This window comes from Podarcis pityusensis (genome assembly GCF_964106645.2).
Source record: "Podarcis pityusensis genome assembly, chromosome: 1".
Lineage (NCBI taxonomy): Eukaryota > Metazoa > Chordata > Lepidosauria > Squamata > Lacertidae > Podarcis > Podarcis pityusensis.
In genome coordinates, this window is record NC_138028.1 from 4,380,935 (window position 1) to 4,406,914 (window position 25,980).

The 25,980-nt window shown below is 46.9% G+C and overlaps 2 protein-coding genes across 4 annotated transcripts in view; one reads left to right on the forward strand and one right to left on the reverse strand.

The window, feature by feature from the left end:
• Positions 1-15,528, reverse strand: part of GPR137C (G protein-coupled receptor 137C) — a 31,697-nt gene extending 16,169 nt beyond the window's left edge. For both annotated transcript variants that reach the window (XR_013982100.1, XM_080991669.1), the window contains exons 1-4: positions 14,914-15,528; positions 6,807-6,850; positions 3,004-3,232; positions 101-250 (exon numbers count right to left, since the gene is read on the reverse strand). Coding sequence is in view for 1 of the 2 variants with exons in the window: in XM_080991669.1 (XP_080847795.1) it covers positions 101-250; positions 3,004-3,232; positions 6,807-6,850; positions 14,914-15,264 (774 nt within the window). In the remaining variant the exon portion in view is untranslated. The remainder of the gene's footprint in view (positions 1-100; positions 251-3,003; positions 3,233-6,806; positions 6,851-14,913) is intronic.
• The window catches only part of TXNDC16 (thioredoxin domain containing 16), a 58,087-nt gene continuing 47,133 nt past the window's right edge, over positions 15,027-25,980 (forward strand). The window contains exons 1-3 of one of the 2 annotated variants that reach the window (XM_081020262.1): positions 15,027-15,156; positions 16,765-17,008; positions 25,153-25,353. In XM_081020262.1, the coding sequence (XP_080876388.1) occupies positions 25,191-25,353 (163 nt within the window). In that variant the 5' untranslated portion in view covers positions 15,027-15,156; positions 16,765-17,008; positions 25,153-25,190. Of the gene's footprint in view, positions 15,157-15,761; positions 15,887-16,764; positions 17,009-25,152; positions 25,354-25,980 lie in introns of those variants that run through there. The other variant, XM_081020261.1, reaches the window with a different exon arrangement.

A 25,980-nucleotide genomic window follows, 5' to 3' on the forward strand; every position in this document is an offset into this window, starting at 1 on the left:
CAGCCAATGAGAAGACAGGATTTCTGGACTAGGCGGGCCACTGACTCTTCTTCTGTTCTTATATGGAAATTCAAAAACACCTGGATCAAAGCCCACTGACCTTATCCGAAAGGTTATCCCAGCCATAGTTGAAGGGGCTGGGCACGTGGTCCGGCGAGATCGCCACCGCCACCAGGTTATAGAAGGCCCTCGAGGAGTACAGGAGGAGGACGACAGAACCCACAAGCAAGGCTTGGCAGACAGATGTGCCCTAGTTTTTTTTAAAAAAGAAAAACACATATACACTGAAAGAGGGCATTAAAAATACAGGAAGCTGGTGCTCAGATCTTTCTTCTTAAGTGGTTGTTTTTACGCTGGGTAAATTGTTCACGAGAGAACTGAACCGGAAGAGCTGTTCATCTTTCTTTCTTTTAAGAAAAACAGCTTTTAAATATTTGAACATGCCAAGTTCACAAAGAATCAGATGCGACAGAGAAGGAATCTCTTACTCTACCAGCCTCGAAGATGGAGAGGATGCTCTTACTATCCTATGTGATGACTGGTCAGCCCAGGCACTTACCGTATTTTTCGCTCTATAGGACGCACTGGACCATAAGAGGGGGAGAAAAGGGGGAAATTTTTTTTTCTTGTTCTCCCCCTCTAAAACAAGGTGCGTTCAAGAGCAGGTCGGGGAATAGCGCAAAGGCTGAGCGCAGCCTTGCCGCTGCCCCCCGAGCTTGTGGGGCTGGCAGTGGGGGGAAGCGCTGCTTTCCCCCACCGCCAGCCTCAAAGATCCCTGAAGCCTTTGGAGCTCAGCTGCACTCCAAAGGCTTGAGGCTTCGGAGACATCCTTTGTAGCCTCCGCAGGGCAGCGGGGTACAGACACCCCGCTGCCCTGTGGAGGCTTTGCGCAGCCACCCCGAAGCTAGAACAGCGAGACGGAGGGCTGCACAGCGCTCCATCATGCTGTTTTGGTTTCGGGGACAGCTGTTTTGGCTTCAGGGGAGGCTTTGCGCAGCCATCCGGCTCCCCGGGCTTTGGGCTGCAGGCTGCTATCCGCAAGCCTTCAGCGGGCACTCCCGCAGCACTCCAAAGGCTTGCGGATAGCTTCCTGAAGCCTGGAGAGCGAGAGGGGTCAGTGCGCACCGACCCCTCTCGCTCTCCAGGCTTCCGCGAAAGCCTGCATTTGCTCCATAGGACACACACACATTTCCCCTTCATTTTTGGAGGGGAATAAGTGCATCCTATAGAGCGAAAAATACGGTATTTTCAGACACGAGATAAAAGCAACCGGTTCAGGTATGGAGCGGGGGTGGGGGGTGGGAGGCGAGACGCCATGTCCTTAGAGATCATCGCCCAGGGTAGAGACCTGTCTGTTCTCGCTTCGGTTAAGCCCGTAAAGCTCCGTGCACAACGGACTGTGCTCCATGAATAATCTATGCTAATTGATGCAAATTTATTCAGAGCTACTTTGGTGTGTTTTTTTGCCGATTCCGTACGGGCAGCCTGCTCTTCCAAAACCAGATACGTGTTGGAACTTGAGAAATGGGCTGCAGGGTCACGGAACGTTCACCAACATTCCACAGAGGCATGAAAGGGAAAGAGTCACAGAGGCAGGTAGCGTCCATAAAAAGAGTTGTGGATGGGTAGGGAAATGAAAGTGGCTCTTGCTCTGCTGTCAGACTCAATAATAATAATTATTATTATAATTTATTATTTGTACCCCGCCCATCTGGCTGGGTTTCCCCAGCCACTCTGGGTGGCTTCCAGCAAAAGATTAAAAGTACATTAAATCACCGGTCATTAAAAACATCCCTAAACAGGGCTGCCTTCAGATGTCTTCTAAACATCAGAAAGTTGTTTATTTTCTTTGACATTTGATGGGAGGGTGTTCCACAGGGCGGGTGCCACTACCGAGAAGGCCCTCTGCCTAGTTCCCTGTAACTTCGCTTCTCGCAATGAGGGAACTGCCAGAAGACCCTTGGCGCTGGATCTCAGTGTCCGGGCAGAATGATGGGGGTGGAGACGCTCCTTCAGATCTACTGGGCCGATGCCATTTAGGGCTTGTGCCCGGAAACGTACTGGGAGCCAATGTAGATCTTTCATGACCGGTGTTATATGGTCTCGGCGGCCACTCCCAGTCACCAGTCTGGCTGCCTCATTCTGGATTAGTTGGAGTTTCCAGGTCACCTTCAAAGGTAGCCCCATGTAGAGCGCATTGCAGTAGTCCAAGCGAGAGATAACTAGAGCATGCCCCACTCTGTCGAGACAGTCTGTGGACAGGTAGGGCTCAGCCACCTGAGAGCCAGTGTGGTGTAGTGGTTAAGAGCGGTAGATTCGTAATCTGGGGAACCGGGTTCGTGTCCCTGCTCCTCCACTTGCAGCTGCTGGGTGACCTTGGGCTAGTCACACTTTTTTGAAGTCTCTCAGCCTCACACACCTCGCAGAGTGTTTGTTGTGGGGGAGGAAGGGAAAGGAGAATGTCAGCCGCTTTGAGACTCCTTAAAGGGAGTGAAAGGCGGGATATCAAATCCAAACTCTTCTTCTTCTTCAGCCTGCATAGCAGCTGAAGCTGATAAACAGCTGAACTGGACACAGAATTAACCTGCGCCTCCATGGACAGCTGTAAAATTCATGTTAAACTGCTGTTTTAGGGGTCGTTTTTAAAAGTCTGGAATGGATTAATCCGTTTTGCATTCCTCTCTATGGGAAATCGCGCATTGGTTTTGGAACGCTTTGGTTTTGGAACGGACTTCCGGAACGGATTAAGTTTGAGAACCAAAGTAATAAATAATAAATATAATAATAATAATATATTTATTATTTATACCCCGCCCTTCTGGCTGTACCAATTTTCCACTTTAACAACCACACCCTACCTTTGCGGAGACCAGCCACTCGATGTCCTTCCTCAGAAATGGGAGAGTTTAAGGCGAGGGAAAACAACAACAACAACAACAACAACAACAACAACAACAACAACAGCAACAACAAACCAACCCACCAACCCTTGCTGTCCCTTACCTTGGACTCAAGGTAAGCATTGGCCGAAGACATTTTGGACAGCTTGCACATGAAACAGGCTAGCAGCACGGCGCAGAGAATGAAGAGGCTGTCGTTGATCAGAGCCCGGGTGTACACCGTCCACCGCAGCTGGTCCTCAGGGAGGTCGCCGTGCGCCAGCAATGCGCACGTCAAATTCACAAAGACAAAGAGGAGGCTGGTGAGGATGGAGCCCACGTACAGGGTGGCCCTGGAAACGGAAACAGAAGGTTATCCCATCCGTGTCCCAACATGGAGGCCTTCTGGTCATTGGACCGCAGTTGCTGTCTTGCTTGATGCTCTGGGAGGAACAGGACATAGCCAGGGCCAGATTTAGGTTTGATGAGGCCCTTAGCTACTGAAGGGGCCCTTTATATGTCCAGCTGTCCTTTGTCAACAACAAATTGTCACTGGTTTTTGTGTTGAATATATGCTATATGGTAATTTATGGACCTGATAGGTATCTCAAGCCATGCAACCAGTCCATGCAGAATGTAGGCACCCTATATATAGAAAGGAGGAAAGCAGTGATATTTGAGGGAGCAGGCTAGCAGGCGGGACCCATGACTTACATCACAGGAGCCTATACAACACAAAACACTGTTGCTGTATGTAGGTTTTATTTCATTTGTTTTTTATCTTATATTTTGGAGATGTACAGCCAGGTTTTCTTCCTTTAAATTTTTTTTGGGGCCCCCAAGAGAGTGGGGCTTTAAACTATAGCTTGTTTAGCTCATACGTAAATCCAGCACGGAGTCGTAATCCCATTTAACAACTCTTGGGTTGGGGCAACTGGCTAAAATGTTTCAATTTTGGTTCCTCGGTTTTGTTTTCGTCGGGCTGGGGTTGGTTAAATGTTTAGTTGGATGTTATTTTAATTTGGGTATAGATGTAAACTGTTTATTCTTATTCTTGGTTTCTATTGGTTTATTTATGGTCTGTATAAGAGATTGCAGTTTTTTTGTTTTTTATTTTGATAAGAATTTTTATTAGTTTTCAATTACAACAGTCCAATAGCCTCACTAAAACAATGCCAATTATAATGCAATTAATAATAGCAATCATTGAGATGCCAAATTATACAATTTAGGTGCCCCCCACATGCTAGAATTAATGGTTTGATGATTTTCTTTGCTTCTGCATTTCAAAATCTGATAAATTTTAATAGATGTTCTGGTTTTTTATGTTTAATGTTTTATGTTTTTATATACGCTGTAAGCCACCCAGAGTGGCTGGGGAAACCCAGTCAGATGGGCAGGATGTAAATATTTTTTAAATTTATATTTATTATATTTATTTATATTTATAATATTTATATTTATATTATTATAGCGATACCTAGAAGCACCATGTTGGCTATTCCTGCCTTAAGGCGCAGTAAGACATTAGCTGCAGGAGACAAAGGGGAAGGAAAGGGGGCAGAGAGGACCCCAGTGGGGCGAGATGGAAGCCAAGTGGGGAAAGAAATCTGTTCAAGTACAGAGCGTTAAAAGCCAAACAAGTTCAAGATCCATCGGTATTACAGAAGATAAAGCGCTCTCAAAACCTGTGGGTTGTATTCAGCATAGCAATAAGGTGAATGGCCTATCAGCAGAAGGATTTATCCTTGCGCTACAGAATATTCTCTCTTTCTCTCCCTAAATCCACACTGTTTCTTTTAATTTTAACTCTTATTATTATTTTTTATTGATTTGTTAGCAACAACAAGTGTAAACAGACAGAAAACAAAGAATCAAAGATTTAAACCATAAAAGCATTTGCAGGCTGAAGGTCAAAGATACCATGCAGCTCCAAAGGGAGAATAAAGTATTAACCCATACAAATATCCCATTTACAAACAATTAAGATTTATAAAAGTATTGCCCACCAGTGAGTTCCATGATTGAGAATAAAGGCGCTATATAGTCTCAAATGAACTGGACATTTGTACATACTGGTGGCACTGAGTAACTATGTGCCTCTTTATTTGTATAAGAAATAAAATAACCCCATGTATTTTTTTTAAAAAAGGGCCATTTGAGATCTCTCCTTCATATACTTTTGGTTTATCAGATGTCTTCTCAAAAAGGGGCATTTGTCCAACCCTTTGAATACCAGCAATCCGAACTATTATAATAAATAATTTTGTATTTATACCCTGCCCTTCCCGGTTTAAAAACTGGGCTCAAGGCAGCTAACAGCAAATATAAAACATTGATTAAAATGTGACTTAAAAACAGCATAAAACACAACATAAAATGCAGCATCAATATCAATAAAATTCTAAAATTCAGGGGTCATTTTGGGGGTGGGGTGGGGGTGGAAATCCCAGTCCGTAGACACTGAATGATCACCAGGGCTAACTGGCCAAGTTGGTCCTATTAGGGCCAGCAAGGAGACCAGGGAAGAATTTAAATGTGGGGTCCCAGAAAGGGTTTCTTCATAGAAGAGGAAAGGGGAAAAGGGAATAGAGGATTAGGCTAATTCAAATTGAAGGCCAGGTGGAATAGCTCTGTCTTGTTAGAATAAAGGGCCTCCATAAATTGGCAATACAGTCCCTTCTCCTCACATTAATCCCTAGTTTTTTTTTCTGGGGGCTTCCCCAATGCTCCGGAGCAGATTTGGGGATGGTGCAGTTTGCACGTACGGAAAAGTTATGAGGGAGGAATGACCACTTCACTAGTGCATAAAATTACCGTATTTTTTGCTCTATAAGACGCACTTTTCCCCTCCTAAAAAGTAAGGGGAAATGTGTGTGCGTCTTATGGAGCAAATGCAGGCTGTGCAGCTATCCCAGAAGCCAGAACAGCAAGAGGGATCAGTGCGCACCGATCCCTCTTGCTCTTCTGGCTTCAGGGATAGCAACGCAAAGCCTCTTGAGCGCAGCGGAAGCGCTCCTCCCTTCTCGCTTAAAAGGCTTTGCATTGCTTTCTTGTTTTCCTTCTCTAAAAACTAGGTGCGTCTTATGGTCTCGTGAGTCTTATAGAGCGAAAAATACGGTAGTTGAGTACCTCCCTATAAATCCACTTGGCTTTGCCAAGAGAGCACCATCTGCTTCAGCTGCGCTACAGTTATTTATAGAAAGCCACAGCAAGAGTGCTGGGAACCTGTACTGGACTCCAACTCCCATCAGCCCCGGCCAGCATGGCCAATGGTCAAAGCTGACACGAGCTGTAGTCCCAAAGACTTGGGAGGAACCAGATTCCTCCTTCCCAAACAGAATTCCTTTGAAATACAGGCCATGTTGAAATGAAAGAGGAGGAAAAAAATTGTGCTTTCCCGAAAGAAGGCTGAGCGGCTCAGACACCACTGCAGACCCTTCGGGTGCCTTTGCGCATTTATCAAGCCACGTTGATTCATCAGCGGCAAATTTTAACCTGCGATTAAAACCTGCGGTAACTAATTTATTGGGACACGGGTGGCACTGTGGGTTAAACCACAGAGCCTAGGGCTTGCCGATCAGAAGGTCGGCGGTTCGAATCCCCGCGACAGGGTGAGCTCCCGTTGCTCAGTCCCTGCTCCTGCCAACCTAGCAGTTCGAAAGCACCTCAAAGTGCAAGTAGATAAATAGGTATTGCTCCGGCGGGAAGGTAAACGGCGTTTCCGTGCGCTGCTCTGGTTCGCCAGAAACGGCTTAGTCATGCTGGCCACATGACCCGGAAGCTGTACGCCGGCTCCCTTGGCCAGTAAAGCGAGATGAGCGCCGCAACCCCAGAGTCGTCCGCAACTGGACCTAATGGTCAGGGGTCCCTTTACCTTTACATAACTAATTTATTACGAGGCACCACCCCAAAGGTTAGACTCACTTGTATTTGTTGAATTCGGCGGCACACTTCACTTTGAAGATCACCTGTTCAGAAAGAGAGAAAACGTGGGTTTGGGTGAGGTTTTCCCCTATTCCATCATAGGGCTCCCTCCAGGTATCCTTTACATCATGCATTTGTGACGATGTACCAATGATCCTTCAACATCAACTTCGTTGGACTCGTCATGTTGTGTGGATGCCTGATGATCATCTTCCAAAGCAACTACTCTATTCTGAACTTAAAAATGGAAAGCGTAATGCTGGTGGTCAACAAAAGAGGTTTAAAGACTCTCTCAAGGCAAATCTAAAAAAATGTAGTATAAACACCAACAAATGGGAAACACTGGCCTGCGAGCGCTCCAGTTGGAGAACAGCCTTTACCAAAGGTGTCATGGGCTTTGCAGACACTCGAACTCAGGACGCAAGGGAGAAATGTGCTAAGAAGAAGGCACGCTTGGCAAACCCTCACCGTGATCAACTCCTGCCCAGAAACCAGTGTCCCCACTGCGGAAGGACGTGTGGATCCAGAATTGGCCTCCACAGTCACTTACGGACTGGCTGTTAAAACCGTGATTATGGAAGACAATCTTATTTGGTTATGAGTGATCGCCAACGAAGAAGAAGAAGAGCTTATTCCCATGATGCACGAGGAAACCATGACCTGTTTTCTTTTGAATTTTCTACTAGGAATGAGTCCCCCTGAGCAGTTTGCCCCAGCGTTCCAGCATCCACACTGACAGCTTCAGCTGCTGTTTCGAACTGGAGAACTTTGAATTTTGGAGCCTAGCTGTGTTTCTGGTCACGTCTAGGTTTGAGTAGTGCGAGTTAAGGACATACGAACCGCCTGCTGTGTTAAGCTGTGGGTGAACATATCAGACGACACAGCGATTCTTCAGACAGCTCTTGTTTATTCACAGGCCAGAACAGAACTGAACTGAAGGGTTCAGCCAGCCTGCTTATATAGAGCTCCACTACAACACAACAGTAACCACTTTCTGTAACTATCCAATCACTGAACGTCACTTTCAATCCCTTATTTGCATATGTGGACCTGAGTGAAAACTGTCTACAGTATCCCCCTGCTGGCCCAGGGTGAGAACTTCAGTACATAACATGCCACTGGCCCCTCCAGCCCAGCATCCCATTATCACAGTGGCCGACCAGTTGCCTGTGGGAAACCAGCAAGCAGGATTCGAGCACAAGAGCCCTTATTTTGTCAGGAGCCAGAGTCAGGCAGAAGTCAACAATAAAACAATAAGAAGGCACGCTTGGCAAACCCTCACCATGTTCAACTCCCGCCTGGAAACCAATGTCCCCACTGTGGAAGGATGTGTGGATCCAGAACTGGCCTCCACTGTCACTTATGGACTCATTGTTAAAACCATGTTTATGGAAGACAATCTTAGCTACGAGTGATCACCAAAGAAGACGACGATAAGCAAGCCGGTGTTGAGGATGAAGGAAGTCAATTAGAAGAAAAGAAGAACTGAAATATGGTATATATTTATATTATTATTTGTTTTGTTTAAGTTTTCTTACGTTTATCACGTTTTATTTGTATTTTCTTGCTTGGTGTTTTGTTGTTGTTTGTTTTTCTTTTCATTCTGTACTATTATTTTCATGTTTAGTTCGACAAGTGTGTGTATGTGCTGTAAATAAACTCAATATAAAAAATAAAAAATAAAGCAAGCCCGCTTTGTGTACTGTTTGTGCCTGCAGAGGTTTCAGGGCAGGCATAACACTTTGTTTCATAGATTTGTAGAGTTGGAAGGGACCCCCAGGTTCATCCAGCCGAACCCCTTGCAATGCAGGTTTCGGATCCTCCTTACTGCGGAGTAAATCCACAATACAGCCTTCACTCAGGGAAACAAGGCCAAAAACACACTCCCTTTTCCTTCTTAACAAATATAAGAGCCTTCTAGATGAGAACAAAGTCCCAGCTAGCCCATCCATCCTCTTGTGGCTTACGGCCCTCGTATTTACGGGACCGCCTCTCCTGGTATGCCCTGCAGAGGACCTTAAAGTCCATGAATAATCATAGTTTAGAGGTCCCGGGCCCTAAGGAAGTCAGACTATCCTCCACCAGGGCCAGGGCCTTCTCAGTGATGGCTCCAACTTGGTGGAATGCTCTGTCCCATGAGACCAGGGCCCTGCAGGATTTAACTTCCTTCCGCAGGGCCTGTAAGACAGAGCTATTCTGCGTGGCTTTCAATTTGAACTTAGTCTGATCTTTCATTCCCCTTTCTTCCCTCCCACTCCCCTTTTTATGAAGATTACCTGCTCTGGGATCCCACAGCTAATTCTCCCATGGTCTCCTCGCTGGCCCAAATAGGACTAATTTAGCCAGCTAGTCCTGGGGATCATCTAATGTTTATTGGATGGATTTCCCCCCTAAATTGATTTTTGAATTCTGAATTTATTGTTATTCACATTTTATACTGTATTTTATGCTGTTTTTTGTTGCATCAGTGTTTTAAATTTGTTATTAGCCGCCCTGAGCCCGGTTTTCTGAACCGGGAAGGGCGGGGTATAAATAAAAATTTATTATGATTATTCTCACAGTCACCAACCTATGTTGAGAACCCTGAAACCAGGACTGGTGCTGGTAGCGACAGAGAGCCCAAACCTCCATGAATTTCTCCAATCTTTTTGAAGCCAAGCTGTTGGCCAGTTTGGTAAAATTCAGAGTTGAACCAAGCACGAAGGACAGCAGCCCTTTCTATTGTCTGTCCTGAATCTTCCGGCATTCAGTTCCACTGGCTGGCTCTGAGTTCTAGTATTAAGAGAGAAATAAAAATATTCTCTCTAACCACTTCCTCCATGCTTAATTTTACAGTTCTGTCATGCCCCACCTCGCTCACCTTCTTGCTAAGCTAAAAAGCCCAAAATCAGGGGCAAAACTAGGCTTTATTTCACCCGAGTCAAAGATCCAGTTTGCCACACACCCCAAGCGCATTTGTGTACACACACAGCGGCTGGGAGCCTCAATGGCGTCTCTCTGGGGCTTCACCTGGGGCAAAAACCCCTGGCAAATCCCACTCCCCCCCCCAGCTATTGTTGTTTAGTCGTTTAGTCATGTCTGACTCTTCGTGACCCCCTGGACCAGAGCACGCCAGGCACTCCTGTCTTCCACTGCCTCCCACAGTTTGGTCAAACTCATGCTGGTAGCTTCGAGAACACTGTCCCACCATCTCGTCCGCTGTCGTCCCCTTCTAAAAGCTAAAGAATTCTCTACAAAGGAGATGGTGGCAGTGGTGGTTTCTGCTTAATCATTCCCTGGCAGAAGACAAACTGGCATTCTTGGGCAACGCAAAGCTTCATGACTCAGTATTCCAGATCTGTAAAAGGGACCCGTTCTCCAGCAAAATCTTCACGGCCCCCTTCCATGACATGAACTGTAGCTCATGGAACTGGGGCAAGCTCCCAATATGTGAGATTATTAATTATTATTATCATCATTATTATTACCGTATTGGCCTGAATATAAGCCTCACCTTTTTTCCAAATTCTGACCATGAAAAGTTAAAGCGCGGCTTAAATTCGTGACCTTACAAAAACTGGCTTTTACGATATCGCTGCTGAAACAGACATACGGCAAAACAGAACGGGTGTGAGTGCCTGCAGAATTTTAAGGGAGTGGTTGATATTCGGGTGCGGCTTATATTCGGGCCAATACGGTATTATTTAATTCAACTTATACACTTCTCTATACCCAGAGGTCTCAGGGCAGTTCACAACAAGACCACAACATATAAAATCAAACCAAAAGCACAAACCCAATACCCCCCCCCCAAAGCCACTTTCTAAAAGGTCAATAAGATCAACCAAAGGCCTGGTTAAAAAGGAACGCTTTTGCCTGGCGCCTAAAGGTGTGTGATGAAGGCGTCAGGCGAACTTCCCTGGGAGAGCATTCCACAGACGGGGAGCCACCACAGAGAAGGCCCTGTTCTTGTGTTGCCGCCCTCTGGACCTCTAGAGAAGGGGGCACATATCCATGCATTTTTTTTGTTCCCAGTTACACCTCAGTTGCAATTTGGATTGCATTGGCTTGATCTCCCCATCCCTGACCCCTGAATTTTTATGTGGCAACAACTCCTTGGGGGCAGGGGACTTCTCCAAAATCCCTCCGCAAATATGCACAGGCTTGAGCAATGGTCTTCCTTTCTGAGTAAGTGTGCACAGGATATGCTCGGGGTTAATCATCAGTCTCAAGTCTTCCTTTTCTCTTTGATACTGTCTGTCCATGCAGCCAGATTTTTAGACCAGTTCCCACAATCAATCTCTAGGGACTGAAGTTAAGGCTCCTTGCTCCGTGGTTAACTTGAGATGTGAATTCATAGCTCATGGAGTTCAGGAGGAGACAATTACGTCAAATTCCACCTCAAGCTGCCATTTTGAAAGCTGGCTTCACCCTTCGAGTCTGGTTGAAGAAGAGGAACCTGCAAGCTTCAGATCGAGGATAGATTTCCCCCTCCTCCAGAACTAGTGCTTCTAATCTGCAGATTTGATTTTAAAGAGCTGTTACATCAGTTAACCCTGTAGTCTAAAGTCAACAGGCCTGCCTCGCTGCTGCACCCCATAATATATCAGCTCAATCTTTAGACCTGCAAACAAACTGAATGCAGTTTAAAAATGTGGAGTGCAGATACACCTAAGGAGATCATTGTGAGACAGAAGGAACTCTGTCCTTCCCTAAACTCATTGGTCTCAAGCTGCTCTGCTTGGTTCCCCATGCTTCCAGATCCTTAATTAACACTAGATTCTGAGGGGAACACCATGGAGAAAGAGCTTGTCAAATACCGTATTTTTTGCTCTATAAGACTCACTTTTTCCCTCCTAACAAGTAAGGGGAAATGTGTGTGCGTCTTATGGGGCGAATGCAGGCCGCGCAGCTATCCCAGAAGCCAGAACAGCAAGAGGGATTGCTGCTTTCACTGCGCAGCGATCCCTCTTGCTGTTCTGGCTTCTGAGATTCAGAGTATTTTTCTTCTTGTTTTCCTCCTCCAAAAACTAGGTGCGTATTGTGGTCTGGTGCGTCTTATAGAGCGAAAAATACGGTACATTTTGGGGAGCCCCCCGAGGCAGAAAATCCGGAAACGAACCCAACCCCCAACTTACTAACCATCAGGGGACAGTCCATTTGAAATTGCCCTATGCACTTTGCAGAAGGGCACAGCCAATGGGTGCATAACTTAACATGCTCTGTGGCTCAGTGTCAGAACATCTTCCTTGCATGCAGGAGGTCCCTGGTAACTCCAGGTAGGGCAGGGAGCAGCTCCCATCTGAAACCCTGGAGAGCTGCTGGCTGCCAGTCAGAGTAGAGGTGTCCTGCCATGGAACAGCAGCTTTTCTTGTTGCCTTTACTGCCTCTTAAGTACCGTATTTTTCCCACTATAAGACGCACTTTCCCCCTCCTAAAAAGTAAGGGGAAATCTGTGTGTGCGTCTTATGGAGCAAATGCAGGCTGTGCAGCTATTGCTGAAGCCAGGAGAGCAAGAGGGATCAGTGCGCACCGATCCCTCTTCCTCTTCTGGCTTCAGCGATAGCAACGCAAAGCCTCTTGAGCGCAGCGGGAGTGCTCCTCCCTCTTCGCTTAAGAGGCTTTGCATTGCTTTCTTGTTTACCTCCTCTCAAAACTAGGTGCGTCTTATGGTCGGGTGCATCTTACAGAGCGAAAAATACAGTAGTCCTCTTTACCCAGGGGGGAATCAGGGGACACAAAAGGTTAAGAGCAGGGGTCAGCAAGGTTTACCTCGCCTGGGCCAATTCACTCCAGCGGAGAGCCCTCTGTGGGTCCGAGTGTGCGCACACAACGCGCATGCCCGCGATTTCCAGTTTCTGCGGTTTTTGGCATCTGTGCATGTGCAGACGCAATTTCTGGCGCCGTGGAAGCAAGTCCCCACGCCGCGCTGGTTTAGCACAGTGCACAGGGACTTGCCTAGCGGGCGGCTCAGTTCATGGGCCGGTTAAACGACTTGTGGCCCATGGGCCTTAGGTTGCCAACCCCTGGTTAAGAGCCTGCTCTTTAGCGAGATCTGGGTTGACGCTTAACAACTTTCAAGCCCCGTACTCTTAAGCCAGACCTTCTGAAGAGCACGACTCTTCTAGCGCTTCTCTTCGATAGCCTTAAAACCTTGCAACTGGTATGTCATGTTTTAGTAACAGCGCTGAAACCAGCCAATACCACCCTGATCTCTTAGCTTGCCTTCGCAAGGATTATGGGATGCCTATGGGTGATGCTGGGAAGCAGGTGGCGTTGTGGGTTAACCCACAGAGCCTATGGCTTGCCAATCAGAAGGTTGGTGGTTCGAATCCCCACGACAGGGTGAGCTCCCATTGCTCGGTCCCTGCTCCTGCCAACCTAGCAGTTCGAAAGCACGTCAAAAGTGCAAGTAGATAAATAGGTACCACTCTGGCGGTAAGGTAAACGGCGTTTCCGTGCGCTGCTTTGGTTTCACCAGAAGCGGCTTAGTCATGCTGGCCACATGACATGGAAGCTGTGCGCCGGCTCCCTCGGCCAGTAAAGCGAGATGAGCGTCGCAACCCCAGAGTCGGCCACGACTGGACCTAATGGTCAGGGGTCCCTTTACCTTTTATGGGTGATGCCACCTGCAAATGTCACCCCCTCTCCTCGGAAGGTGCGGCACAGTATTTTGCGGTCCATCGATCCTATGCACACCCATTTGAAGAGCAACACCATGCTCAGCGGTGCTAGAGGATTGCAGCCTTAAGGTTGCTACTCCCGCATCAACTCTCATTCGCCACCCCAGAGAGAGCCTTACGAAAAAGCAAGCCTTGAGAAGCCAGTGCTTATTTTTTCCTGGGGATAACAGCCTCTCTCTCACTCGTGCTTATCACGTGAACATCCCTGGGAGAATGAAATCATTGTTGACACCGCATCCTAAGTGACAAGACACTTTTGCACACACACACACACACACAGAGGGAGTGTTGCCCGAGACTCAAAAGAAACACACCCACCAAAAGAAAGGAAATTTTAAGGAAATTCAGCCAACTGCTGTAGAGTGGGGGGCATCATCCTGTTCAGAGAAGGGGTGCCAAAACTGAAATCGGGAGAGAGGAGGAGGTTTGTGTTCAAGGCTGTATGGAGTTCCTGGGTACCTGCCTGGAAATAACCCCCCAAAGAACCCGGTGTAAACTACTCCCAACTCAACAACGAGGGGGGTTGCAATGCAATATGCTCAATGGAACATCCAAACCTTGAAGCCAGATAATTGAATGTTGTTTTGTTTTGGGAGACGGGGAGTTTGCAGGGGTTTGGAAACAGCTGATCAGCAAGACACAGGGTGGGAGGGGTAGGAAATTAACCCCAGCAGAAAGGGGGGGGGGGAAACAGCCACAAAAATATTTCAGCTCTGAAGCTTTCATCTTCTGGATTATAGAAAGTGGTAAAACTCGCTTACAGTTTTAAAAGAATAGTTTCCTAGGATGATGTGGAGATGCCATCAAAAGGGCTAAGCAGGTAAAAATGGGAATAGGGTTAATAGCCAGATGCTTTCAAAGGTCTTGACACTGAAGGAGGAGAGAAAGCAAAAACAGGGAGAGGAGGAATGCAGCAACAATGGGGGGGGGGGGGGGAAGGCTCCGGAGCGATGACGTAATGGCTGACACCGCTCCCTGCCCCAGCTGAGACAACCTGGGAGGCTGTTGCTGGTACTCTGCAAGCGCTGGCCCCTTATTTGCAAGAAAAAGGAGAAAAAAGCACATATATTTTACATGCACATCTAGAATTACAAGAGCTCTATACAGCAAGCCCGGGTGCGCTTGCAACCTCTGCAAAAACTGCAAGAGAGATCACACAAGCCAAGGCTTGCAGGGGGGGAAAAAAAACCTTTTGGGTTTTTCCAACACCAGGAGGAGGAAAATCCATCCCAAGCTTTTTTGCAGATGCACCAGAATGTGGTAAACAAGAAGAGGCAAACAAGCCGGAGGAGGAGGAGGAAGGGGGGGGCGTGCCTGGGCTGCCGGGTGCGCGCGCGCTTGTTTTGTTCTGCTGTTTTTAAAACACCATGCAAAAAAAAAAAATCCAAACAAACATATATTTATTTGAAACACACAGAGACCCCCCCCCTCCCCATCCCACTTACCTCTGCAAAATAGAGATTGAGGAGGCAGCCGGTGGCGAAGAGGAGGCAGACGGGGAAGCAGAGGAGCAGCCAGCGGGGGAACGGAGGCAGCCGGGGCTGGCGGTGGGGCGGCAGGAGGGCGCCCTGCAGGGAGCAGGAGAAGAGGACGGTGCGCAGCGCCGCCCAGAGCAGGCAGAGGAAGAGGCAGACGGTGCGGTAGCTGAGCCGCTTCTCCCGGTAGTAGAGCAGCAGCCAGAGTTGCAGGTAGGCGAAGAGGAAGAGGCCGGCGTAGAGGAGCGTGTGCAAGGTGCTCAGTCCCAGGGCCAGCGGGGAGCGGGGATCGGGGCCCGGATCGGGGCCCCGCAGCACCATGGCACCCCCGGGGCACCCTTGGGTGCCCTGCAAAGTAACCAACCGGGGGTTGTGCAAAGGGGTGCGTGGGTGGGTGGGGTGCAAAACTGGGGGGAAGGGGTGCCCTGCACCCCGCAACGGAGAGGCTCACAGCTCCATGCAATTCCTGGCAAATCCAGCTTCAAAAATAATCCATATATATAAATATATTTGCCCAGCCAGTGAACCTCCCGCCCGCCCGCCTCCCTGCAGCGCCGGCTCGGCTCTCCCCGAACCAGCCAACTCTTCCCTCCCTCGCTCCAGCTGCGAAAGAAACAATCAGCTGAGCGGCCGCGGCGATTTGAGGCGCTCGCTCCGGGCCACGCGCCGCTCGCCATTGGCCGGCGGGGAGCTCCGCCCACCAGAGGCCCGCCCGCTGGCTGCCGGGCCGCGTCACTCAAGGGGAGAAGCCCCGCCCACTCCCCTTTCAGCCCCGCCCCTGGCTGGCGGCCCCGCCTCCGGAATGCTTTTCTTAGGTTGGCGGAGCCCGCCCGCCTCGCGTTTGGCGGAGCCCGCTCTCTCTCTGTTTTGCACAGCCACCTCTGCGCCTTTTCTCGCCCTCCTTTTTACTGGATCCGGCAGGAAGAGGGAGGAAGAGGCCTGTGTGCGTAAGATGCCATGCATTGGAGGAAAAAAAAATATTATTTATTTGGGTTTAATTCTCCCCCACCCCAGTTTCTCTTGCGTGCTGTTGCTCTGTGTAGCCAATGAAGCTTGCACCACTTTGCAAAAATGGGGGAAAAAGGCTCTAAGGCAACCGGTTTTCCCTGATGTGCAGAAGAAATCGGGCTTTTTTAGTGCCCTGCAATGCCCCTCCTTCGCCTCCCAGCTGTTTAAAGGGACTTTTGCACAAGTCCTATTGATTGATTTGCTTGCAGCTTCCAGGTGGATCCCTGGTCCCACGCCTGAGCTCTGCGTGCATTGACCTCCAAGGAGGCCCCATGGATTTCAAGGCGGCTTCCGATTTGATGTGCTTCAGAGGGGTGGTCGCCTCGGAGGGCTGGCTCTCTATTCTATAGGATCCCCTGTTGCTAAGGGGAGTTTGGAAAAAGGGCTCTATTTAGGACAGCCAACAGAGGCTCCTCCCGCGTTGCTGTAGGGCATGGGGAGGCAAACTAAGGCCTGGGAGCCGGATCCGGCCCAGTCGCCTTCTAAATCTGGCCCCTGGACAGTCCAGGAATCAGCATGTTTTTACATGAGTGGAATGTGTCCTTTTATTTAAAATGCACCTCTGGGTTATTTGTGGGGCCTGCCTGGTGTTTTTACAAAAGTAGAATGTGTGCTTTTATTGAAAATGCATCTCTGGATTATTTGTGGGGCATAGGAATTCATTCATTCCCCCCCCCCAAAAATAGTCTGGCCCCCCACAAGGTCTAAGGGACAGGGGACCGGCCCCCTGCTGAAAAAGTTTGCTGACCCCTGCTGTAGGTCAATGATGCTCAAAGGCTGACAATCAATGGCTGCTTTCCTCCCTTTTTGCAGTGGGATATTTTGGGTCCTTTCAGAACATGGCAGCACTCTAGCGCTGAGCATGAAGTCATCGGACTGGTTTGACTGGGATGCATCGGGGTCCAGGAGAGAAGCCACCGGAACCCCAGGTTGCTTGGGAGGCGACGGTGCCATGTGGACCCCAAATATTTAGCAGAGGCAGGCAACTGGGATCTGCCACCTTCACAACTGGGGGAGAAGCGAGCAGCCATCTGGAAGGCAACGGCTGCGCGTGGAGGTGAGTTGCTGTTTCTTTGGCACTGTGATGCGGTGAGTAACCAAATATTGCTGAACGGTCGGAAGATTCAGGACAAAGAAAAGAAGGGACTTCCTCGCGCAGAGTGTAGTTAAACTGGAACTTCCGACCTGAAACCATTATTTATTCCCAAACTGACCAAATGCTTTCTCTGCAAGGTCAAAGGAAAATGGAAAAGCCTCCCCATTGTCTTTTCCTTCACAAATCCTGTCTTAAGGGTATGTCTGTGTTTGAATAGGGTGAGCCTGTGACCTGGCTCAGGAACTAAGTATTTATCATTACAAAAGACTGGCCAGGCTCCCCAGGTAATCCAGTCAAGTGAGTATTAACAGGTAACCTGTCAGACGAGAAAAACAACGCACTCAGATTTCTGCTGTAGACTGCCTTTTCTGTGATGTAGGTATGATGTATCTGGGGGGTGGTCTTGGGTTTATACTCCTTCTGTGATATATGTATGATGTATGGAGGGGTGGTCTTGAGCTCCAGGGCAGGGAATTAAAAATGTCTATATAACGGCAGGCACACCTTTGTTCTGGATCCTCCTTCCTCCTGCGTGTGAAGGGGGCACCCTGTTGCAACAGATCAATAAAGATCAGGCTTACTAGCTGCTTTGCTTCTCAGTATTCTCTGGTTGGCCTCTGTTATTCTCTCCTACCAATAGGGAACCTACATAAGAATTCTATATGGGCTCTTGGATACCCCATAAGGGGAAAAGGGCAGATTTTTGTTTACAACAAAAGGAGGCAGGGATGGCCACCAACTAGGATGGCTTTAAAAAAGGACTGGTCAAATTCATGGAGGAGGAAAGGGCTACTAGCTCTGCTTCCATAGTCAGAGGCAGCAGTGTTTCTGAATACCAGTTGCTGGAAACCACAAGAGGAGAGAGGGCTCTTGTGTTCGAATCCTGCTTGCGGGTTTCCCACAGACATCTGGTTGGCCACTGTGAGAACAGGATGCTGGACTAGGTGGGCCACTGGGCCTGATCCTGCAGGCTCGTCTTGTGTTCTTGATGCTAAAAATAAAAAATATGCATTTGCACTTGGCCATGTATTTTTATTTTATTTTTTTAAAAAAATATTTTTATGCTTTCCGTTTTACACAGCATAACAGCAAAAAAGAAAAAACCCCCAGATATCATCCCTTTATCCTTTATGCCTAATATGCCTAATAAAGGAATACAGATATCATATCTGCTTTGACTTCCCTTCCCTTCTATTGTGGATCTTTGTTTACATTTTCATTCTCCATTTTATCACTGACTCCAGTTGTTGTTGTTTAGTCGTTTGGTCGTGTCCAACTCTTCGTGGCCCCCTGGACCAGAGCACGCCAGGCACTCCTGACTTCCACTGCCTCCCGCAGTTTGGTCAAACTCATGCTGGTAGCTTTGAGAACACTGTCCCACCATCTCGTCCTCTGTTGTCCCCTTCTCCTTTACCAACTTTCCCAACATCAGGGTCTTTTCCAGGGAGTCTTCTCTTCTCATGAGGTGGCCAAAGTCTTGGAGCCTCAGCTTCAGGATCTGTCCTTCCAGTGAGCACTCAGGGCTGATTTCCTTCAGAATGGAGAGGTTTGATCTTCTTGCAGTCCATGGGACTCTCAAGAGTCTCCTCCAGCACCATAATTCAAAAGCATCAATTCTTCAGCGATCAGCCTTCTTTATGGTCCATGGATGAAGACAATTCCAGTTATTACAAATCCTTAATCAGTCCATGGTTCAGATTTTTGCTGGAAGTCTTCTGTCAAACCTGCTAATAAGTGTAGTTGTTTGGAATAATTTTTCATTTACATGTTATACTTTCCCCCATTCTTTGCTGAAGTTTGATTCTTCCTGGCCCCTGATTCTTCCTGTGAGTTTTGCCAATTCAGCATAGTTCGTTCATTTTAACTGCCACTCCTCTCTGGTCGGAGCTGAATTTTCTTTCCATCTCTGGGGCAGCAACATTCGGGCAGCTGTGGTCACATACATGAACAATTTCTCCTGGTCTTTCGGGATCTCCGCACCTAAAATTCCTAAAACGAAAGCTTCTGGTTTCTTAGAAAAGGTTATTTTCAGCATCCCCCCCAACTCATAATGTATCATTTCCCAGAAAGCTTTTATCACTTTACATGACCACCACTTGTGATAAAAGGTGCCCTCTTTCTCTTTACATTTCCAGCACATATTATAATTTGATTTATATATTTTAGCTAATTTACTAGGAGTTAAATACAAAGAGAACATAATTTTCATATAGTGTAGCATGCTGTAAATTTCAGATCTGCAATCCATAATCTGTCTCACACTGCTAATTCAATATTATAACCAAAATCCTTGCCCAGTGTATCTTCACTCATTTGACCTGTTTGCCAGTCCCATAGAAGTTTATACATTTTAGAAATCAATTTGTTTTTATTTTCCAACACCTATCTTTCGAATCGGGAGGTTTTATATGAAAAACCTTTCTTTTTATCCAGCTTAAAAACTTCATTAAGCTGGTGATACTGCAGCCAATCGGTTATTAGTCCTCTTATTTCTTCATACCACCTTAATTTTAAATCTTGATCTACCTCTTTTAATAATTCTTTATAAGTTACCCAGTCATTCCTCATATTTATTTTTTTCATCGATTTTGCTTCAAGTGGAGAAAGCCACCACAGTATCTTTTGTTCTAATAATTCTTTTTACATTTATGCCACAACTCTCATGCCAGTTTCCTTTGTTACGGAAAAATCTAGGCGCAAGGCTGCTCAGTCCCCCAGCTGAGCCCGCGGGTCCCTGCGGAATAAAGGAAGGAGTCCAGCCACCAACCGGAGCAAATAGCTGTAGACTAAAGTTTATTGCGCAACAGGTTCAAAGAGGAATTTTGAACCCCGAGGAGGGGGTGACAAGGACTTTTAAAACTTTCCCACCATATCCCAGAATACAGTTCGTATGGCATCATTGCCACATCATTGCTACATCACTGACATGTCACAAAAGGGGAGGGGTAGACGAGTTATGCGGGGGGCTCTGTGGGTTAAACCACAGAGCCTAGGGCTTGCAAATCAGAAGGTTGGTGGCTCGAATCCCCGTGACGGGGTGAGCTCCAGTTGCTCCTGCCAACCTAGCAGTTCGAAAGCATGTCAAAGTGCAAGTAGATAAATAGGTACCGCTCTGGCGGGAAGGTAAACGGCGTTTCCGTGTGCTGCTCTGGTTCGCCAGAAGCGGCTTAGTCATGCTGGCCACATGACCCGGAAGCTGTACGCCGGCTCCCTCGGCCAATAAAGCAAGATGAGCGCCGCAACCCCAGAGTCGGCCCCGACTGGACCTAATGGTCCCTTTACCTTTTAGACAGGGGTTACACTAGTTTAACCTTGGGAAACATATCCAGACATGTCCTTGGTACAAGATTAGCATAAGCAGACATGGCAGGGCAAGACCCAGGTATAAGATGAGCATAGGCAAACACCTCTGAAGTCCCACCACCCAAAGTACAATAGAACTTCCTCTGGATGTCTGGACCCTTGGCAAGTCTGGTGATGGGATTAGGCTTTCCTTGGCCAACAATCAGCCCAGCAATTGTCCCCTCTGGGCACTTCCTGGGGTAGGAGGCGTGTATAGTCCTCATGCTTTGGGGGCTTTTCCAAGACCAAAATAGTGTTGAAATAGAGGAAACTGGCAAAGGAGTTGATTTTATATGATTGTTAAAACTAGGTAACTTCCCTGAGCTGTCAAGTCAAAAGGATACATTTATGCATAACATTTGTAACATTTAACAACTTTAACGATGTGGGCCCCCACCTTATAACATGGTTCAAGAAAGCTTTATGAACTTTAACCTTATCATACCACAAATACGCGTGCCAACCAAATCTATTATCATGTCCTTCCAGATTTTTTTTTCTATAATATTTGTTATTTTTCATACATAAACATAACAAAAAAAAGAAAAAGTTGACAATAATAAAAGAAAAAGAATGAAACAAAAAAGAAAGAAAAAGAAAAAAGAATATGAAACATACAATACAACTGATCATCACTTGACTGTCAATTAATTAATTAAAATCCATCTTCATAAACATATTATTTGGCTTCCTCAAATCTCTTCCATCTGAATTTCTTAGTAATTATATATAGCAGTTTCCAATACAGTGGTGCCCCGCAAGACGAATGCCTCGCAAGACGAAAAACCCGCTAGACGAAAGGGTTTTCCGTTTTTCGATGCGCTTCGCAGGATGAATTTCCCTATGGGCTTGCTTCGCAAGACGAAAATGTCTTGCGAGTCTTGAGATTTTTTTCGCTCCCCCCCCTTTTTCTAAGCCGCTAAGCCTTTAATAGCCGCTAAACCGCTAATAGTGCTAATCCGCTAAGCCGCTAATAGGGTTGCTTCACAAGACGAAAAAACCGCTAAACGAAGAGACTCGCGGAACGGATTAATTTCGTCTTGCGAGGCACCACTGTATCATTATTTCATAAACCATATCACAGTCATAATCAAATTTCCTTACTTTTCTTTTTGTACATTTTCTTATTTATATATTTAATCCCAATTTAATCCTAGACCTAATTGATTCTTTCAAGTGATTACATATCTTTAATATTACAATATTTATTCAAATAGTCTTTGAATTTCTTCCAATCTTCTTGGTGTTCCTCTTCTTCCTGGTCGCGGATTCTCCCGGTGAGATCAGCCAGCTCCCTAAACTCCATCATCTTCATCTCATGTCCTTCCAGATCTAATACATAACCATTTTCTAACAATATCCATTCTTTTAGCCAACACCTGGCCAGGTAGGTTAAAGGTACAGTCCTAAGCACGTGTCTGAGAAAGGAAGTAACTAAATTGTGCACTGGGGTCAGTGGAGTTTATTTCAGATGAACATAGGTATGCTCAAGATTGGGGACAGGAGATCAATGAAAAGTTTCATACTGATTGCCAGTGGAATGAGATGCCCAAAGCGGTGAACTTCCTACAAAAAAGATCTTTGGTGTTCAGGTTAGATGACTTTATTTATATGCTACGTAAAATAAATGCAACATAATTCATCAGAAATAAAACATCACACCCCCCCACCCAGCTAACAAGACAATATTATGTAAGTTTCCAAATATGGCTCCCTGATCTCTTCCACAGAAACATTTGTCTGTCTCCATCTGTCACAACTTATTCAAATACAGTCACACCTCATGTTGCGTCCATTTCATGTTGCGTCTTTTTGCCTTACGTCCTGCGGCAACCCTTACGTCCTGCGGCAACCCTTATTTGAAAATAAGGGATCAGGAGGCTCACCTGTCCCGGGGACAGTCTACGGGATATCTAACAATCCGGGACAGCAGTGGGAAACGGTGCTGGAATAAGGGAATTTCCCGCAAAACAAAGGAAAGGTTGACAGTTGTGGCTTTGCAGTGCTTTGAGTTGCGGGCATTTCACGTTATGGACGGGTCTCCGGAACGGATCCTGTCCGTAACACAAGGTGTTGTTGAGTCGTTTAGTCGTGTCCAACTCTTTGTGACCCCATGGACCAGAGCACGCCAGGCACTCCTGTCTTCCACTGCCTCCCACAGTTTGGTCAAACTCATGCTGGTAGCTTCGAGAACACTGTCCAACCATCTCGTCCTCTGTCGTCCCCTTCTCCTTGTGCCCTCCATCTTTCCCAGCATCAGGGTCTTTTCCAGGGAGTCTTCTCTTCTCATGAGGTGGCCAAAGTATTGGAGCCTCAGCTTCAGGATCTGTCCTTCCAGTGAGTACTCAGGGCTGATTTCCTTCAGAATGGAGAGGTTTGATCTTCTTGCAGTCCATGGGACTCTCAAGAGTCTCCTCCGGCACCATAATTCAAAAGCATCAATTCTTCGGCGATCAGCCTTCTTTACGGTCCAGCTCTCACTTCCATACATCACTCCTGGGAAAACCATGGCTTTAACTATACGGACCTTTGTTGGCAAAGTGATGTCTCTGCTTTTTAAGATGCTGTCTAGGTTTGTCATTGCTTTTCTCCCTAGGAGCAGGCGTCTTTTAATTTCATGGCTGCTGTCACCATCTGCAGTGATCATGGAGCCCAAGAAAGTAAAATCTCTCACTGCCTCCATTTCTTCCCCTTGTATTTGCCAGGAGGTGATGGGACCAGTGGCCATGATCTTCGTTGTTTTTTTTTATGATGAGCTTCAGACCATATTTTGCGCTCTCCTCTTTCACCCTCATTAAAAGGTTCTTTAATTCCTCCTCACTTTCTGCCATCAAGGTTGTGTCATCTGCATATCTGAGGCTGTTGATATTTCTTCCAGCAATCTTAATTCCGGCTAGGGATTACCACTGTACAAAGTTATTGCAAGGTGTTAACTTTGCAAAGTTCCCCCGTCTAAGCAACAAGAGCGACTCTCTTGTTTAATCTCTTGTCTAAAGTCTCAAAAGAAGGCCAGTGATAAATCCTATTCCATACCATTCACTGTGGTGCAATTAATCCTCCAGAAGCTATGCAACGAAGGTGCCAGGCACACCTCTGGGAAGAGGGAGCTTCGCAGCTTAGGGGCTACCACAATGAAGGCCCTGTCTTTGGAAACGGACACAGCAGGTCATAGGTTTGGGCAACTGGTTAATTTTTAACATCGGCTATGGTTACCAATATTTTAGGTACCTTCAGCGGATGGAGGAAAACGTTGGGAAATGGAGAAGAGAATAATAACCCTCTTTCAAGCAAGCAGTGTAGCAAGTTTAAGTATGAAAAAAACCACACTCCTGAATTGACAGATTTGTTTGCCAAGAAGCTCGTAATCTTATCAGCAGATAAGTGCACAGGGCTGGATCTGGTGGTTCCCCCACCCTCCGACAAGGTGTTGAAAAATTCCCCAGGATTCCCTGATAGCCTGGTTAGGGAACCTTCTGCTCCACAGCTGCCTTTCTGTTGAAATTGGGTGGCAAAAGGAGTACAGTGGTACCTCTGGTTGCGAACGGGATCCGTTCTGGAGTCCTGTTCACAACATAAGCAGAACGCAATCTGCGCGGGTCACGATTCGCCGCGTCTGCACATGCGCGTGGCTGGGGAAACCCAGCCAGATGGGCGGGGTACAAATAAATTATTATTATTTTGCACGTCTGCGCATGCGCGAGCGGTGAAACCCGGAAGTAACCCTTTCCGGTACTTCCGGGTCACCACGGGACGCAACCTGAAAAGATTTAACCTGAAGCAAATGTAACAAGAGGTGTGACTGTACCAGTGAATGCGGCAAACTTGGAATTTTGGCAGTGATGCAGTTGGCGGGGACCTCCAAAGGTCATCTAATCCGGCCCCCTGCAATGCAGGAATCACAGCTAAATTATCTCTGGCAGATGGCCTTCCAACCTCTGCATAAAAACCTCCAGCGAAGGAGAGTCTATCACCTCCCGAGGGAATCTGTTCCACTGTTGAACAGCTCTTGCCTTCAGAAAGTTCTTCCTAATGTTTAGTCAGAATCTCCTTTTTTGTCATTTGACGCCATTGGTTTGGTGTCCTGCCTTCTGGAGCAGCAGGAAACAAGCTTGCGCCATCTTCTATACAGCAACCCTTCAGATATTTGAAGGTGGCTCTCGCGTCACCTGTCGGCCTTCTCTTTCCCAGGCTAAACGTACCCAACTCCCTCAACCATTCCTCAACCAGTGTCTTTTCGTTCTTGGGAAATCTCCTTTTGTCTTCCTTTGCGAAAAGTTTCACTAGTGTAATAAACGAAAATCTGCACTCAGGGCAGCTCACGGAATAAAATACAAGATAAAAACACAAGTAAATATGTGAAACAAAACAGCAAAACAGTAACGCGCCCCCCTTTCCCATAGACACATTTAAAAGGAACCTTTTTGCCTCTAGTTTAAAAATATGTAATGAAGGTGCCAGGTAAACCTCCACAAAGGAGAGCATCCCACAGACGGGGAGCCACTGCAGAGAAGGCCCCGTTCTTGTGTTGCTACCCTCTGGACCTCATGTGGAGAGGGCGCATGAAGACCGGTCTCAGATGATGAGCGCAGGGTCCAGATAGATTACGTTCCTTCCTGCTGAATTAAAAACTTTTGCAGCCTTTCCCCCATAGGGGAGTTGCTCCAAGCCCCTTGAATGTTACGGTTGCCTTTTTCTGAACCTTGTTGGCTCTCCAGATCTGGCGCTCTGTTTAATCAACGGTTGTAACTATTTTTCTCCCCAAGGTCTGGGCTCCCTGCGCCAGCTGTAAACCACCGAAGTCATGCCATGGCCAAAAATGAGTGGGTGCGCAACCCCTTTCTCTCTCCTCTTCTTATGGGCTACCTACATGTCTGCAACAAGGCAGGCAGAGGACATGGTGTCCCTGGAACAGCTCAGCGGCTTGCAACCATCCAAAGCGTCTCTGGTTTATTTTCGGAGGGACAGTGAGTATTTTTCCCCCATCTGCGTTTTTATTGCATTTGGTTAGTAGGGTTGGTTTGTTGTTGCAATTTAATGGATTTGTATCGCATCTTTCTCCCAAGCTGGGATTCAAGGCGGCTTGCAACATTTAAAAACTATGTTATAAAATACAAAGTAATAAAAAGAAACGCATTAGAAACAGTAGCTGAAAATCAGAACCAGCAATTAAAATCCAGTTTGCCCTGATAGCAACCCAGTGATCAGCCTCATGTGCACTTTAGTTTCTAAAAGGCCTGTCTGAGCAGGAAAGTCTTAGCCTGAAAGAGGCAGCCAGTCTAACTTCTCTTGGGAGAGAATTTCACAACATATGAGCTCTGGGAGTGAGGTTTGGAAGAGAGGTTCTTCCTGGGTTATTTGCGGGGCATAGGAATTTGTGCAAAATTTTTTTCAAAATATATTTCGGCCCTCCACAAGGTCTGAGGGACAGGAGACCGGCCCCCTGCTGAAAAAGTTTGCTGACCCCTGTAATATACCTATTAAATGTGGAAACATGGACTTAGCAGATGGGCAATGAAAGCAGATCAAGTTTGGGAGCCTTGATGGTTGCAAAGAGCCTTGTACTACAAGGCAAAACCACCTTGTGACTGGGA